The 17,367-nt window shown below is 38.2% G+C and overlaps 1 protein-coding gene across 1 annotated transcript in view; it reads right to left on the bottom strand.

Moving 5' to 3' along the window:
• Positions 1-373: 373 nt before the first annotated feature.
• The window catches only part of LOC134741505 (semaphorin-2A-like), a 78,025-nt gene continuing 61,031 nt past the window's right edge, over positions 374-17,367 (bottom strand). Inside the window, exons 3-14 of the mRNA XM_063674307.1 lie at positions 16,988-17,039; positions 14,569-14,739; positions 13,865-14,135; positions 12,451-12,681; positions 11,292-11,437; positions 8,982-9,097; positions 6,229-6,383; positions 5,348-5,528; positions 4,762-5,037; positions 4,221-4,355; positions 1,206-1,314; positions 374-540 (exon numbers count right to left, since the gene is read on the bottom strand). Coding sequence (XP_063530377.1) covers positions 466-540; positions 1,206-1,314; positions 4,221-4,355; positions 4,762-5,037; positions 5,348-5,528; positions 6,229-6,383; positions 8,982-9,097; positions 11,292-11,437; positions 12,451-12,681; positions 13,865-14,135; positions 14,569-14,739; positions 16,988-17,039 — 1,918 coding nt within the window. The 3' untranslated portion in view covers positions 374-465. The remainder of the gene's footprint in view (positions 541-1,205; positions 1,315-4,220; positions 4,356-4,761; positions 5,038-5,347; positions 5,529-6,228; positions 6,384-8,981; positions 9,098-11,291; positions 11,438-12,450; positions 12,682-13,864; positions 14,136-14,568; positions 14,740-16,987; positions 17,040-17,367) is intronic.

Below are 17,367 nucleotides of genomic sequence, written 5' to 3'. Positions count from 1 at the left end.
TCGGATAATAGTGAGTGAAACCGTACTGATCTAAATATTTTGAAATATGTCTCACGATAGTTTAATTTCGAAAATTTTTATTTTTTTCATTAGTAAATAATTTCAGAAAATTTAATCCTTAAAATCTATTATTACGATACACGTGCTGGCGTTTAGGACACGTGTTTCTGAGGGCGTTTATTGTAAAGGTTACACTGACTGCGACTGCGACATATGATTTTGATGTTTACCGGGACACTTCCACATTTTCGGCGTTATTCATAAACGCGCTACATGCCTCGTTAATCGTTTGCCTTATTCTGTCATAATGACTTGTGTATTTGTAGGAAAGGATAAAATATTAAATTAACTAATTGAGGCTTGTAAAGCTTTATGAATGACTGGGTTAGTCTACAAAGTCTGTGCAGTAAGCTTATTCCAATTGTAGTTTATGTGAGGCACTGTACGTCATTGGCTAATGCTCTATCACCGCAGCGATGCCACGATCTCGTTGACCAGGCTGTTCTGGCTCGATGACCCGTTCACGTTTTTGGAACATTGCTGGAAATTTAACACATTTTAGACGCTTGGCTTTCCCTTTTGACAACGTTATAGTTTACAAGCATTTTTTTAATCTATGCATACATCTAGAAGTTGATAAGTAATAATTGATTTATCAAAACAAGCGTTTAAAACCTAACAAGCATGCATACAATGAGTTTCTCGAAGCGAAGAAGTTGCACAGAAGTATCTGGACACAACTTTCGTCAACGGGTCAAGGGTGTATAATATGTTTGTATTTTATGTATAGTCGCTCCCTTGTTCCATATTTTTAAGAGGATAGTGGACGATCCCTTCTCTATACAAAGTATCCCACTTTTCTACTACCCCATTTTCCTCTCTGGATTATTTATAACTGTTTTATGTTTCTTATGGGTTACCCTCACCTTGCAGAATATTATTTGTCAGAAATACACTCAACACGTATCGCATAAATTTTTTTAGTCGAATGATACTTTCGCATAAATATATACTTGCCATAATAGTCATTTCGCATAATATTCATTTGGCAGAATTTTCTAAGTTACGTTAGGGTTTTCTGCCAAATAAATAATATTATGAGAAAAGAAATTCTGCAAAAGTATTTCTGCCAAGTAACATTATGCAATACAAAATTCTAATAATAACTTTCTGCAACACAATAAGGAACCGTTTGTTATTCTTACCATGTGCCGAGATTCCCAGGTCTTCATCGCATTTTTATATTTTTCGAACTCGTGGCACCAGTCTGAGTACACTTGCTTGTAGTCTGTAGTCTTGCTTGGTTGAGTACACCTACAATACACACGTCATTGTTACTTACACAAGTTACACATCAGTGATACGCCTACCTAATTTTATTAATTAATTATGTTAATAATTAAGAATTAGGTACCTATTCAGTAATTATAACTAATGATTTGCCTATTAAAAGTAGAAGCTATGTTAAATATTACTATCCACTTGTGATGTACCGACTATCCGATTAGTCGGCCGACTAGTCGGCTAGTCGGCCAAATCCATGAATCATAATTTCTCTTTAAAGTTTACATTCGGGTGGTCACTGCAGTAGTTTTGTCTAAGTTCGGATGCATTTGAAAAATAATTATTTTGCTCCTTGCGTCGCTTTAGCTTTCCGTGCACAATTTTTGTATATATATATATATATATATATATATATATATATATATATATATATTTTTTTATGAAATAGGAGGCAAACGAGCAGACGGATCACCTGATGGTAAGCGATTACCGCCGCCCATGGACACCCGCAACACCAGAGGGGTTGTAAGTGCGTTGCCGGCCTTTAAGATGGGAATACGCTCTTTTCTTGAAGGTTTGAAGGTCATATCGGTCCGGAAATACCGCAGGCGGCAGTTCATTATGTAATATTTAAGCAACTTAATGACAATTTAATAAAGGAAATGCATATGTAACATGATACATATTACAGCAACAAATATCCGAATAAAAAAAATCCGTTCAAAAGCCAATTGCCATTTAAGCATTTCGAGCAAAATATATTTTACAGTATATATGTTACTTTCTCGCACTTTAAGAGCACTTTTCGTACATATGTCGAAAGTTTAAAGGGCCATATGTACTGTAAAACGTTGTACGATACACGTGCGAATAGGTAATTCGCAACTCGTGTCGATATAAAACACTCCCTGCGGTCGTGTTTTAATTTATCGCCACTCGTTTCGAATTTCCTCTTTTCCGCACTTGTATCGTAAATAACTATTCCTTAAGAGACCCGCGTTTTGTGAGGTTGACATCTTAGTGGCTTCTAGGAATTTAATTGAAGACGCCTCAATTAATATAAATAAAAATAAAAATTACCTAGGTACTGTAATACTATAGTTTGTCAAAGGTCTGTCTCATTTCAATCATAGACAGTGAGAATCATACTATCTTCACTAGTACTAGCACCCAAAATAAAAGGATGAGTATAGTTTTTTTTGTTCTTATTTACAGACAAATTGGTTTGACCAACTATATTAATATTGTACAACTGCATAATAGTATTGTACTGTCTGCGACGACATACATACTTTATTGATATTTCGACAATACCTAGCTTGTCATCTCTTTTTTGTGTGTATTGTTCATTTATTTATTCATTATATATTTTTCTTCATAAATTGTTTTTTTTGTTGTTTCAATTTTAAGTTGACGATCTGTTAGTAAAAACATTTTGTTGCTGGTATCCTTTTGTGTAAAGAACTGTGTTTTTCTTTAAGAAAATAAATTAATCTATCTTTATCTACTCCCTACACATAAGTTGAATATAATAATAGGAACAAAAATATTCGTATGAAATAGAAATATAGTATAATATCAGTGCAGTATCGGCAGAATATCAGTGCTCCGCTCAATAGAGTGGAGCGTATAGCTGAGTCGGAACCCTTTTGTTGTTGCTGCAATGCACACAGCGTGCAGCTAACCACTAAAAACTAATATTTCGTGTTTAAGTAAAAAATTTTTTGTTAATTTAATTTAGTACTTAAGTTTTGTTCTGACTGCAATGTACCTACTTATAATTTACACTAAAATTGTGTGTTTTGCAGCATCCAAGTAAACGTTTTATCTATCTATCTATCTATCTATAATTTTATTAATTTGAGTAAAATGGGTAACCATTTGAATAATTATTGCTTTTTATTTGGTTTATAAAAAAAAATTTTTTTTTTTTTGATAATTACAGTCCATACTTATGTCTGGTATGGTTTTCTGTACCTAATAATAGGCCGACTAATCGCCGACTACAAATGTGGCCGGATAGTCGGCTTTCCCGACTAGTCGGTACATCCCTACATCCACTTAAAACGCCTAAGTAGATAGTAATTATACTAATTATCGTTTAAATACCGTTCGTTCCTAAAATATGTGACAATTTGGAAATTACTAATGCCGATTCATAAGTGTCCTAGCGACCTTCAGAATAGATTACACTGATTTTCATAAAATTGGCTACTTTCTTAGCGAGACAAATCTGCATCAACTGATTCTCTGTGAAAGTCAAACCATTAATTTGGTATCGTCATGAGGATCTTAGGGGCGCGAATAACACCGTCGTCACGATACATATAGAGAATGGAAAAATTAATTGGCCCTGGAGGGCCTTAAAATCTTAAGTTAACTCCTTTTACTTAAAGGAAACGTTCTTTTATTTTTAAGCGTTGGCCGAAACGTTAATATGAAACAAAAGTGCATTCATAGATTTTTCATTTTATTAGGGTTCCGTAGCTCAAAAGGAAAAAACGGAACCCTGTCTGTCTGTTTGTCACAGCCCATTTCTCCAAAACTACTGGACCAATTAAGTTGAAATTTGGTATACATATGTAACGTAAACAAATTAATTTTAAACATGGGGGCCATTTTTGGAGGGTAAATAATAAAATTAAAAAATAAAAATTGGTTAAAAGGTTAAAAAATGTTTTTACTAATTTTAAATTTACAAAAGCACAAAATATATGTTAACCTAATTTCTCTTGCAAATTTCAAGCCTGCTATAAATCAATTTAATTTATTAAAACGTTGAAAGCAACGAATTAAAACACAAATTTTACCTTTATCGCGTGGTCTGTTTAAACCATATCTATTTATTATGACTTAAAGTTGCATATGTTTTCATGGAAACTCTCTCAGTTTACTCTTCTTGCGAAAGTAGTTAACTATGTATAATAAACCCTTACCTATGCATATCGATGTCCAAGTTATAAGAAGCAACGAGTGTGGGCCCGTAGTAGCACTCGTACCGGCCCCGATCCGACTCCGTCACGGTCAGCAGCACCAAGCCTCGCTCCGACGTCTGCAACACTCGCTCCCAACTGAGGGAATATCCCACATTACACAAACATTAACCTTCCGTGTATGTGTGTGGTGGTCAAGAATCGTGGGATCAAACCAAGGTTCTGCTGTATAGAGCAGAAAAAAACGTTCTTGAACAAAATGCAAAAAGATAACTCATATTTCGATGTGTCGGGCATTCTTCTTCAGTTTTTGACCACACACCACCACATTCATTTGTGTAATAAAGTATATAAATTCCCTCAATAGAAGTTTTTAGTACTGTGAAGACCATCCATCCAACGTGTTACAAATTTTGTGGCAAACATAAATATGGGCATACTTAAAGTTTAAATATGATGGGTATGCTGGGCGTGAAGTAGTTACTAGACACAAATAGTACACGGTATTCTACCTACCTTTTGGCGATATTTAAGATCAACTTACTTGAAACTTATCCTGTATCTCCCCTTCTCTCTTGAGTGATGGAACCACACGACATGCTGGTCCTTCAAAGCCTCAGGAGTCTTGGCGAAAGCCGCCAGATGGACGCTCTGGCCGTAGCCGGCTCTGACGGTCTTCAGAGGAGCGCTGGCTTCGCATATGGATGGCGTAGAGTTTGTGGCATCGTGTAGAAGACCAGGAGTATACGGACGGCACGCCCCAACCTCTTTGTCCCAGCCGCAGTAGGGATCGAGGACACATCTCGTGCAGCTGTCATACCTAAGAAGAAAATTGTGATTATTATGCATGTTTGGAAAGTGTTTTTATATATGGATATGGACAAAGTAAGGAAGTTTGATCGCGCGCCATAGCTTTGTCTAGTTAATGTACTTACCAACTATGTAGTGTACCAACACGTTAAGCACACCCTCGCAGCGGCAGCTGACGTAGCAGGCTAGGCTTATCGGTGGCGAGGTACAATAAGTACAGAAATGACGAGAGGCTCGTCGCTAGCCACGCGCCACACGCTAGCCACACGACACGAGATACACTAGCACAGCTCTCTTATAAATAATTGGTAGGTACCAACCGATGTGCACACATCCGCAGCGGTAGCTGACGCAGCCTGTTGTCGGTGGCGAGGTACAGCGAGTGGAGCCGCGATGAAAGCGCCAACGCGCGCACCGGCTCGTCACCAGCCGCGCGCCACACGTCCGCCACGCGCGAGTAACCGCCTGCCCACTTCAGTATCTTGTACACGGAGCCCTCACCTGGGCAAACAGTTTATCAGTAATATCAGTCACCAAACAACTATCCCCTCATGAGCAGCTCGCGCCATTAAAACATAATAAAAGTGACAAAATTAAGGAACACTGACTTGCAATCAATCTTACCAACTTACTAAACAACACGTTTAAATTACCTACGTTTTTAAGAAAAGTTTTATTTTTCTGCCGCTTCATAGGTATTTGTCTGTCTTGAAAATGTGTCATCATTTAGTTAGTACACGAAACGAACTTTACATATTTGGTCATGAAGCATTTACAAATTGCTTTGCACATTTCATATAGAAATTAAAGAGAATTGAGTAATAATAAAAACCCGGCCAAGTGCGAGTCGGACTCGCGCACCGAGGGTTCCGTACTTTTTAGTATTTGTTGTTATAGCGGCAACAGAAATACATCATCTGTGAAAATTTAAACTGTCTAGCTATCACGGTTCATGAGATACAGCCTGGGGACAGACAGACAGACGGAAAAAAACCAAACAAAATACCAAAAGCTGAATCTAAATCTACCTGAGATTTAGATTCAGATTTGAAAATAAATTATCCAATATTAATTTATATGGTTGACAATATATTATTTAGATAAGGTGCATTATTTAATAAAGTTATAAAAATAAGGATATAAAATGTCGACCGTCATGTTCTAAAATAGTACACACAAGTAACCACAACAAGTGACTTACTGGTCCCAGCATAGAACACCGTGTAAGTAATATCATCTCCCAGCATATCCACGAACTGAGTGTCCACCACCAGCGTCGTCAGCACCAAGTCGCGTTTGTAGAAGGCGGGCGCGTCGCCCTCGTGTCGGACCGCGGAGTCCATGAGTGGGTGCGACCTGAAAAGTGAATACTGGTCAAATAGATGCAAAAGAAACAGGCCAAGTGCGTGCATCTTACCGTAAACTAGTAGTTCGCCCCGAAATAGTGTAGACTTATAGACAACTATTTAATTTTCGACACAATTGAATAAAAAGAATAAAAATCATTTAAAAACCCATATTTTTCACATTACAAAATATAAAATAAAAATAACAGTGAATAAAAAAGTGGTATTTTTTTTATACTACGTCGGTGGCAAACAAGCATACGGCCCGCCTGATGTTAAGCAGTCTCCGTAGCCTATGTACGCCTGCAACTCCAGAGGAGTTACATGCGCGTTGTCGACCCTAACACTCCTCTCCCTCGAGCTCTGGCAACCTTACTCACCGGCAGGAACACAACACTATTAGTAGGGTCTAGTGTTATTTGGCTGCGGTTTTCTGTAAGGTGGAGGTACCTCCCCAGTTGGCCTCTGCTCTAGATCTGGAATGACATCCGCTGTCCTGTGACCTACCACACAAAGCGAGATGTCATTCACAGTGCCCAGGGTATGTACCCGGGTCCAAGTCAAGATGGTTGCCGTTTTTTTATAATTTCGACTACGAATTTATGTTAAAAGGCCTTTCAGATTCTCAATATTTACATCAATTTTCATTATGATCGGGACAAACTTGTTCTGTCCCGCGCCTTCGAGATGATTGACCACTAGCTTCTTCCAATTATCTAAAATGTCACAGTATGGTATTACTGGTACATTTCACGAAACTATATCATCGTTTTTAAAAAACCGAAAACAGAGCACCTATGTACTTAACTCTAAGGGTCGGTTGCACCAAACGGTCTGTCAACGTTTTACCGTTCGCTAAACTTTATTGTATTCAAAGTGTCACAGTTCTCTGCTGCTCGATGCAACTGGCCCTAAGTCTAATTTGGAATCTACTGGAAATTGTGCGGTCCCTTTGACAGTGACAGTTGTTTGTTTACATTAATTCCGTGAGAATAAATAAGGTAAACTATCCAATGGTCTCTTAATCTCTTTAAAGATTAAAGGAGTCAATCATTATTTTACATTAGTACAAAATTTTTTACTCTAAAGGATTTGCCACACTGGATGCGTTCTGCGGGCAGCGGTCAGGTCAAACCCGCATTATGTATGAACAACATTGACAGCAACCTTTAAAGTTGAAGTTTGACCTGACCGCTGCCCGCAGAACGCATCCAGTGTGGCAAATACCTAATACAATTTTTTGTTATCTAAGAGCTCGTTCCCACTATGTCGGATGTCGGTCCGATTTTTAATCGGGTGTCGTAGCGGCAGAACATTTTATATGAAGCTGTTCACACACGAACGACAACGATTTTGTGTCGGTTCCGACATAAATTATCGTGCGTTTTGTCAGCCCTCCGTCCGGAAAAAAATCGTGTCGGCGGCGCTGTTCACATGATGTCGGATGTCGGACTGCCCGCGCCGCACCCCCTGCGCCTCCCGCGCGTCAAATGAGAACCTCAAATGGCACCAGCTGCGGTCGTGGCCGACAGCCGACTAGTGTGAACAGAGGCACCGACACCCGATTAAAAATCGTCCAGACAGCCGACTAGTGTGAACAGAGGCGCCGACACCCGATTCAAAATCGTCCCGACATCCGACATAGTGGGAACGAGCTCTTATGGAATAGATAAAATGTTGTTAATTTAAATGTTTCCATACGAAGATCTACAATAAAATGAAATCAATTAACGATCTCCGTATTAACCACGTAACATTATCGAGGAGTGCAGCCCTTCATCTTGTCTAGAGGGTAATCCCGAGCCTCCCCGCATTAGTTTCGCGTTCTAATTGGGTCACGTGCTTTAATTGATGGCGCGGTGTGAAATCACACTGATTGTTGGCCTGCGCAGTGTGTGTAGCCTAGCGTATAGCAGGCTATATTAGTTCCAGGAAGGACTCATTAAGATGTTGAATACAACACGCTTTACGCTGACACATGTCTGTTCAGTTATGTAGTTGGGTCGATTCTAGACGTAAAATATAACTTTAAACTGAATCTCACACAAGTTATTTGTCAGCTACTTTCAAGGTATCTTAAAATTATAATATACTTTATTGCCTAATTTCGAGTCACCTGCAGAAAAAAAAAACAAACATAGCCAATTAACCATCGTTCTTTGTTACATACCAATAATCATTGACATATATCTAAGGACGGGCCTTACGGGCAATAATGATGGTGCTTACTAGTTCTGCGGTGTCACAGTCACGAGTTCGAGCCAATAGTGCAGTCTAACGCAACTAGTTACGACCAATCGCGCGCGTGATGCGAACTCATCAACCAATCGCGTTGTGGCGTTAGACTGTACGATTGGCTCAAATTCGTGTACGTGACACCGCTGTAGGTATTGCCCCCATTCTTATTGCCCGTAAGGCGCCTGCTTAGATATATGTCAATGTACACAATTCCATTTTAGAATTCTTTTGAAAACTACATTCATACAATTTTTAGATGATGCCAGTTCAAAATTAATCTATGCAATGCTCGATTTACGGATATTTATTACTTGTACAAGCTTGTATCACACCTGAGTGAAAGACCTGTCCGAGCATGGGGTGGGGTTACCTTATAAAGTTGAGCACGTTGTCGGGTAGGGCCTCGGTGTTGTTGACGCAGGTGCCGGGCCGCGGCTCGGGCACGCGCGCGCGCAGCACGGGCAGCCACGCCGAGCTGGAGGTCGCCTGCAACACACAACTCGTTAAACAAAGTGAAAAGGTTACTTACAGGTTACATTTAACATTTTTGATGGGTTTAATATTGTTATGATAAGATCTTGACGTTCGCTCACGATCAAAACCCTAATATATTTTTAAATCACAATTGGCCTCCAGCAGCGTCACTGTTGCAACGTTGACGCGGGCGATTTTACTGGCAAACTCCTCCGAAAGAGAACCCCAGCCTTTTCTAGTAATACTTGATTACGGGCATGCATAAATGAATTTATTTAAAATATTTCACAATATAGACTGCAGCAAGCAATAATGTACCTACAGAATCATATATGTCACAGTTTAATAGAGCTTGTAGAATATTAAAAGCAATGAGAATTGTTAGGTTAACGATGCGTTCAGGAACGAACGAACGAACGGTTGCATGTTTCCTGAACAATAAGTAATAATTGATACGTTGTTTCGTCCACTAACTAAATAAAAGCCAAATAAAGTAGTTTTAACTTTTTTTAATTTTCACATCAAGTTTTGGCTTTCAAAGGTCTTTGACAAACAGCACCTAGAAAACCTCAAGTCCTCAAGTAGAATTAATTTAATTACATCAGGCGTTTATTTGCAAAACCACTTGAATTCTAGATATTGCTTTGCTATTTCGCTTAATGTGCACGTACAGTTAACTACAAAAAGATGTATCCACTTTGGGACCTCATTCCAAAGCAATAAGTTGAAAATATGGACACATTTTTTTGTAGTTGACTGTACCTAAATAAACGCTTTTGCTTTACATCCAAGTATCACGTGTTTGCTATAGCATAAGTAATGAGAATAAGTAAATTATAGTTATTGACATTAATTGTTCGTTGCTAATCATAAGATTTCAGTTTTTTGCTAAGTTATCCGTTGGTTTAGAGAATATTTCAGAACTCTGGGAGCTAGCTAGTACCTATTTTGAGCATCTCTATTAGACAAGGTGCGATCTACGATCTGAGAATATTTGCTTGTATCTTTCTGTCAAAGCTTCCTTATGACAAGCGACAAAGTGGGACTCTTTGCTTGGAAACGTGTCATAGGTATTTTTGTAGATTTAAGTGACTGGGTCGTTGTTCAGTGTACAGAAGCAGGGAGAGATTGCAGTAATAAAAACAATTATTTATATTAAATGATTACGTTAATATGAATACAAGAATAACCCGTAGGTATAAATGTCTCACGGGAGTTTTACTGTTAAAATACCTACTATTTATTCCTAGTGAAAAAATGTTTACGTCAAATAACGAAACAGTCAACTTCAAGTACCTAAATATACGTCCGAATATCCAATCCCTGTAAATATAATTCAGCAAGAGCATACAAAGATTGACCCCCTTATTCATGAAACTTTACGGACCTGATTTAGTTAAATTATGTTTTATACCTTTCTTACAAATACATAAGTCAAAATGACAGGTAAAGACAAACGATTCATAGCTAAGTCAGGCCAGTAACGCGTTTATATATAACGCCATAGGTGAAGCGCTTAATTGGCTGTCAGTACATTAACAGTTGCTGAGTAACTTATGATTTCTGTTCTGAGTAATTCAATAAGTAATCACTTAGTACCTATTTGCTGAAGTATGGCAGGTAATTAGTTATTTCTGGGCTAATAAAGATTAGAAAGGCAATATTAGAAGTTATAAGAAAAGAGTCCGTATAAGAAAATGTATTTTGGCTTAGTATACAATACAATACAGTGTGCCCTCTCCTCTTAATCTCGGCGTGGAGGCGAGATAGCCAAAAACCTCGGCAAACTCTTACTCAAAATTAGTTTGTGTCTATACATATTTGTATGCCTACTGAATATCATCCATTTTGTAGGTGGAAATAACGAGCAAAATTTCGCTGTGGATACGCGTACCTACGTACATGCTAACCTTGAACCGGCCCGCGGAGGTCTCCATGTCGTCCATATTGTAGGTGCAGATATCTAGCCCCCGAGCCCGCTGTCAATAAACACAACTGACCTGTTCCTTGAACCGGCCCACGACGGCGTCCTCTATGTTGTCCATGTTCTACATGCAGATGGCCGAGCCAAAGAGCCCACTGTAAACAAGCGTATATTGGACACAGCTCACTTTTTTAGTGAACTGGCCCGCGAAAGCCTGCATACCGTCCATGTTGTACGTACAGGTGAGCCCACTCGCCAATTGTGAACACGAACACAACTGACCTGCTCCTTAAACCGGCCCGCGAAGGCCTCCTGTATGTCGTCCATGTTGTACGTGCAGATAGCCGAGCCAACGAGCCCGTCGCTAGCGCCTGTCGTGAACACGGCGTGGAACCGGGGCACCTCGCCCGGCATCATGTATACGCTTTCTGTACACATCAGTATTATATTAATTTTGCATTTGGTGAGTACTAAACTGAGGGTCAGAACTTAATTTGCCAGAATTTGTAATGAAAGTAGGTAGTTCATGTTCATTTTCTATATGCTTTAATAATATTTTCGCTGATTTATTTTTACCTTCATAAAAATACTTAAATTCGAAATCCACCCTTGAAATTAACCTATATCAAATTAATATATTATATTGGAATTGCTATAGGTTTGAAAACCGAATTTTGGTAAAAAAACAAACTAGTTCTTTATTTCTGAAATAGAAAAATAAGTGTTACATTTATGCTGACTCCCACACTAGGCATAAATAAGTATATTCTGATGGCCAGATCGCATATTGTTACTGCTCTCAGGCTGCGTTCCAGACTCGGATTCATGATGGGTACGCACCAGTCACCAATTGAACTGTATCTAATGTGAAGTAAATAAAGAAGTGTTCCATATCTTGGTGGTATGTCCGAAACGAGGCTGAGAGAATAAACTTCATGCAAAAATACAATTGTAATTTATATGACATAGGTGAAGTTAACTTAATTTTAGCCTTCCCGCAAACAAAAAAGGCGATGGAAATGTATGAAATTGTTAACCTAGGTATTAAGCGTAGATAATAAGAGTTGATTTGTCTTGCTATGTCACAATAAAGGATGACTCACGTTAGACCGGGCCGTGACCGGGCCGGAGCTTCCGGCGCTTCGTTTTCTATGGAAAGCATCACGTGATCACCTGTCATGTCATAGAAAAGTAAGCGCCGGAAGCTCCGTGACGGACAAGGCCCGGTCTAACGTGAGTCATCCTTTAGGGTGACATTTTTCAATTGTGAAAAAACCCTTTTTCTAATAAAATTAAAAAAAAATATATTCCGATATAAGGATGTTTCAAGGGTGGGTTAAATTTTTGCAATCATGACACGAAGAGTAAAAGGTTCCTATCATCTGAAGTAATCAGTAAATATCGTCTGAAACAGTAAGCACACGCAAACCAAAATACTCACGTATTTCATCAAAATAGAAAGGAAACTCTCCAGGTATGCTACAGTTGAGCCTGGCCTTCAAATACGTGACCCAGTTCTGGTTGAGTATGTGTTTGCCCCCGGTGTCCTGTTTGCACACCCTGGCCACCCGCGAGTACACCGCTTTGCCGCAGTTCATGAACTCCACAGCCGTTTCTCGAAAAAAGAAAAGCACATACTCGCCCACGTCGAACGATCCCACAAAGTTGGTTTCTGAAACAAGGCAAAACGGGAAATAGGTCAAATTGTAAGTGTTTTATACAAAAGTTTAAATTTTGCTGACATAACTTTCATATTGGGTAGCACACTCGACGAAATTAGCTAGGTAGTTGTTTGCAGTCAAAGATAAAGTAGATAATAATGCCTACTGATTATTTAAGTGGATACCTAACTATACCTTTATTACTGAGACGTGACTGAGACCCATTGATATACTGTCTCATAATTATTTGATTGCATAGGGTTATCTACTAGTCAAATCAGTTTCTTGTTTAGAACTGTCAAAACGATTTGCTAATATGGAATTTAGATTTATAAAAATAACTGCTTTCTATGTTTTCCTAATAATTATTTGGTGCTTTATTTCATGCATTGTGTGAAATAATTTTTAAATACAATGGGGTTGGCAACTGTCAATGATTTGCAGAGATGGCGCCATCATAGCTTGCCCCTTTTTTTATGAGATTTGGCTTAAAGGGCTGGCATCCAGGGCATTAAAAAAACAAAAATTTGACACAATTCTAGGGATTGACAGGGCAAGCTATGCTGGCGCCATCTGCTAATTATTTCGACCGGCCAACCCCATTGTATAACAATAGTGAAAAAATATTAAATTGACTAAGGCCTAATTTTCTTCTGAACCCTAGGCATTTTCAAATCTTGTATAAGTACCTATGTACAATCGAACAAACTGATTTGTGACCCACCTTAGAACATTTTCACAGTGTGTCATAATAATTTTACTTTTTAAATCAACGTAATGCCAGCGACGTAGTAAATCCGAAAAGGTTTAACAGTGGGTCAGGAATCGAGTTGTTTGACTGCACATATCGGAGCGGCGGTCCCATATTGGGATACCCTCCTCCAATTGAGGGGGGATTTAAATCTTCTCGAGGCAGAGGTGTAGTGTTAGAGCCGGCGTAGCTTTATTTGACGTTCATAAGCGCATTGTAATATGCCTACTTGAATAATAAACTATCTTTATCTTTATCAAGGTGCTCCAAAATATCTGAACATACACTCGTCCTTAAAATAGGGATTCAGATAGGTATTTGTGACCACCTTGGCCTCTCCTATATATTTGAGGGCAACTGTACTTCCTAAAACCTGTATGTCCACCGGAAAGTTGCACGAATTTTCCGAATCTAAACATGGATTGATTGAAAACAACACTTACTATCGAGCCATTTGGAGTCATACTTCAGCGTTCTCTTAAAACTGTACTTCTTTTGTCCCGTTCGAAAATCGAACAGGTCGTTCCGGAATATGACGGGGTCGGCCTTGGTGAACTCGGCGTTGGTGCCGGCGTAGAGCGTGGGCAAGCCGCCGGGGTTGCCGCGGCTCACCCACACGGCCGTGCTGTTATCCGCCGGGTCGTAGGGGCACTTGGCCACTCCGAAACCTACGCCCGGCACGTACTCGTGCCGAGGGAGGTGCGTTAAATTTAACTGAAACAACAAGTTCGTTTAGAAGGGACTTTATTGTTGCATTACCGCTTTCCTTCGGTAAATTTACTTTTATTTTCATAGCACATTCTATTCGGTCAAATAATATGAATAGTACTGAGGGCCTACCGTGAACCACGTAAAATGTCAAAACTAGCAATAGCTTGATGAGCACGTTTCAAACAACCTAAAAACTCAAGTCTTAAACATCCCAGCCTGCCATAAGATTTTTAAACTAAGGTCGAAGTGCCAAAAAAAGTTGTCGCGAATATCGCGAATCGTTTAATAGTTGCCAACAGGGTGAGGCCCAGTGTTTACATATCGCTTTCCAGTATCAGTAAAGGCATCAGCCCATTCAATAGGTTCATAAGTATAGTGAGCTTGATGACGAAAGTAGTATATATACTAGTAAAGTTTAGTATATAAGTATACTTACATAGACTACCCAGTCTTTAGGACTGTGTGCGTTGGTACCGCACACATAAAGTCTCTCGCCGTCTCCCAGTGGCTGCAGCACGCGAATGTGGTTGCGGCACTCAAAGGGCTCTGTCTTGCCCTTGCTGACACAGCGGGCCACGTTGTTGGCCTCCAGGATCATTGTGTCGCGCTAAAACAGGACAGCTTTAAGAATCGAGATGACATTGTAAGTATATAAAAACCGGCCAAGTGCGAGTTGGACTCGCGCACTAAGGGTGATTTTTTTGCCGTTTTTTGCGTAATGGTACGGAACCATTACGAAAACAATATGGATGCATACAAAAAACATTTGCGCAGTATTTAAGTTTAAAAAAATTACATTTACTTTTAGAAAAAATGGCAATTGGGAAAATTTGGATTGGAAAAGTTGATGATTTTTAGTAAGTATGTAATTTAGGGGGTTTTTTCAGGCTTTAGAATTATTTATATTTAAAATGTTTATTACAGGTATATTACAAATAGTATAAATTTCTAATGGTAGTAAGATTTTTTATATACCGTTTAACAATAATTATATAAATTTACATAAATTATTATTTATCCTATGTAAATTCTAACACTGGTTTAGTAGTGAAAATCGATGTTTTAATTTTTGTGATTATTTTTCCCAGAATCATTGGGAATCAATCAAATCAATCATTTATTCAATTCAATCATAAACAAGATATATTAATTTCAGGCAAAAAGAAAAACTCATGCATCGATCATGGGTTAAGGATGACTTACTCACACTCACGCTAGAACGGTTCGGGTCCGGGTCGACACCTGTCCACATTTCGTTTTCTATAAAAAACGAAGTGTCGGACGCCTCGGCCCGGACCCGGACCGTTTTAGTGTGAGTCATTCTTTATCCTTAGCTTAGCTAGAACTTGTGGATGTGATAGGTATTTAAAGTCTAAAAGTGACATTCGTTTGGCAACTGCATCTACATTACTGTTGTTGCGACTGACGCCGGTGCTGTTGATAAAATGAGTGATGGGTTGAACGTTCTAATCGAGGCAGTGCGGCCAATACCAATCACTCGTTTGAAATTGACAGTGACAGCGCCCTCGTCAAGGCCGTAGTATAGCCGTAGTAATGCAGCTGCTGGGGACTTCATCAAAGGTGATGTTCCGTCGTTCTTGCAAGTTTTGAGTCTCAGCGCAAAACTTTAAATAGGTACACATGAAATTATTCACCCGTAATAATAATGAAAACGATACTTATTTGCACAAGACGACCCAAGATCTAGTGTTACTAATAATTTTACGAGTACCTAGTACGAAATACCATTACTGAGTTTTTAGTCATTACAATTTAACCTTTTACAACTCACCCTTAATTACTTTTCTGGCGTTTACAAAAAGCAATTAAGCGCTATAAACGCTCATTAACTAAGTAAAGGGCCATTTAATAAAGTGCTTCATCCATATGTGAAGACGGAACACGCTTTGCAGCTAAAGTGTTAATGTAATTATAAAAACAGAAGCGTTTTGAAAGGCTTCGCCTTTCAAAGTGATGATACTTGAGTGTTGTGAATGTAGAAAAATCTTAGTTTAAAATCTGGCAGGCGCCAAAGGGACTGAAGGGCCAGGCTAGTTACTGTGGGTCTCTGAGCTACATTTATCCGACGAATTTTCTTTCTTACTTGTGACGGTTTAAAATTTGTTGATACTCATAATAACATAATATGTATCTATATATTTCATATTTCATTTATTGCACAGTCATGATACATAAAATAAGGTGTTACAAATAAAGTAAGTAAATTCATGACACCCTGTTAGGGCACAACAATGTTTAACTTACTATCTAATACCTATTAAAACATTTCATTATAATATATCTACCGTAATTTGTGTAAAGAAATAAAATAAGATAATAATAATAATAATCATCAAATAATAACATTGTAAAAGTGATAAAATTTAAAAAAAAAAAGATAAAAAAAGATAAAAAGATAAAAAAGATAAAAAAGATAAAAAAGATAGAAAAAAAGATTTAAAAAAATATATAATATAAATAACGGGTCACTGACGTATTTTAAGTCGGAAACGTCGTTTAGGTCGAGTAAGTGTTTTTAAGTTTTATGTAATGTTAAATATGCCTTAATTGGAATGTTATGTGTAAGTTTGCTTTTCGTTCCTCTTGCATTGTTAACCTGTATATTAGTGTGCCACGAATAAACTATTTCTATTTCTATTTCTAAAAACGCTCGACATGTTTCACTCCGTACCGAGGAGTTATTTATATATTTAATATGTCTGTGTCGACTGTGTCTCACGGAAGTTTTGTTATTAATAATATATGTATATCATTTGTGTTTATTGATATTATAATACGACTTAAGGGTGAATAAAAGTTAATGATGATTCAATATTAAATCAAAAAGGGCTTACCTCACAATGTGATTGACTAATATCAGTCATATTTAATTTAAATACTCGATCCCTGAAACAAAAACAGACTATTATTTTTGCATTTAAATGAGTAAAAACCATGGACGAACCAAAACTAGAAGACTGACAACGTCTATACAAAATCGCGTTTCTTCAATCAGGTTATTGCCAGATGGTGTCACTAGCGCAGAAGGTCTCAGTTCCTTAGAGCTTAGACCTCTGATTACGGGTTCAGGTTCCGCAGCGCCATCTATTCAACGGAATGTAGGGTTTTTGGTATTTAACATAGTTTAACTTAATTTGTTTTATAAAAAGAAATGACACTTGGCCAACGGCTCTCAATTGATTTGGAGATCATTGTGATTGTGAATACTGTTATA

This window comes from Cydia strobilella, chromosome 5 (genome assembly GCF_947568885.1).
Source record: "Cydia strobilella chromosome 5, ilCydStro3.1, whole genome shotgun sequence".
Taxonomy (NCBI): domain Eukaryota; kingdom Metazoa; phylum Arthropoda; class Insecta; order Lepidoptera; family Tortricidae; genus Cydia; species Cydia strobilella.
This window is presented reverse-complemented; position numbering and strand designations above follow the sequence as displayed.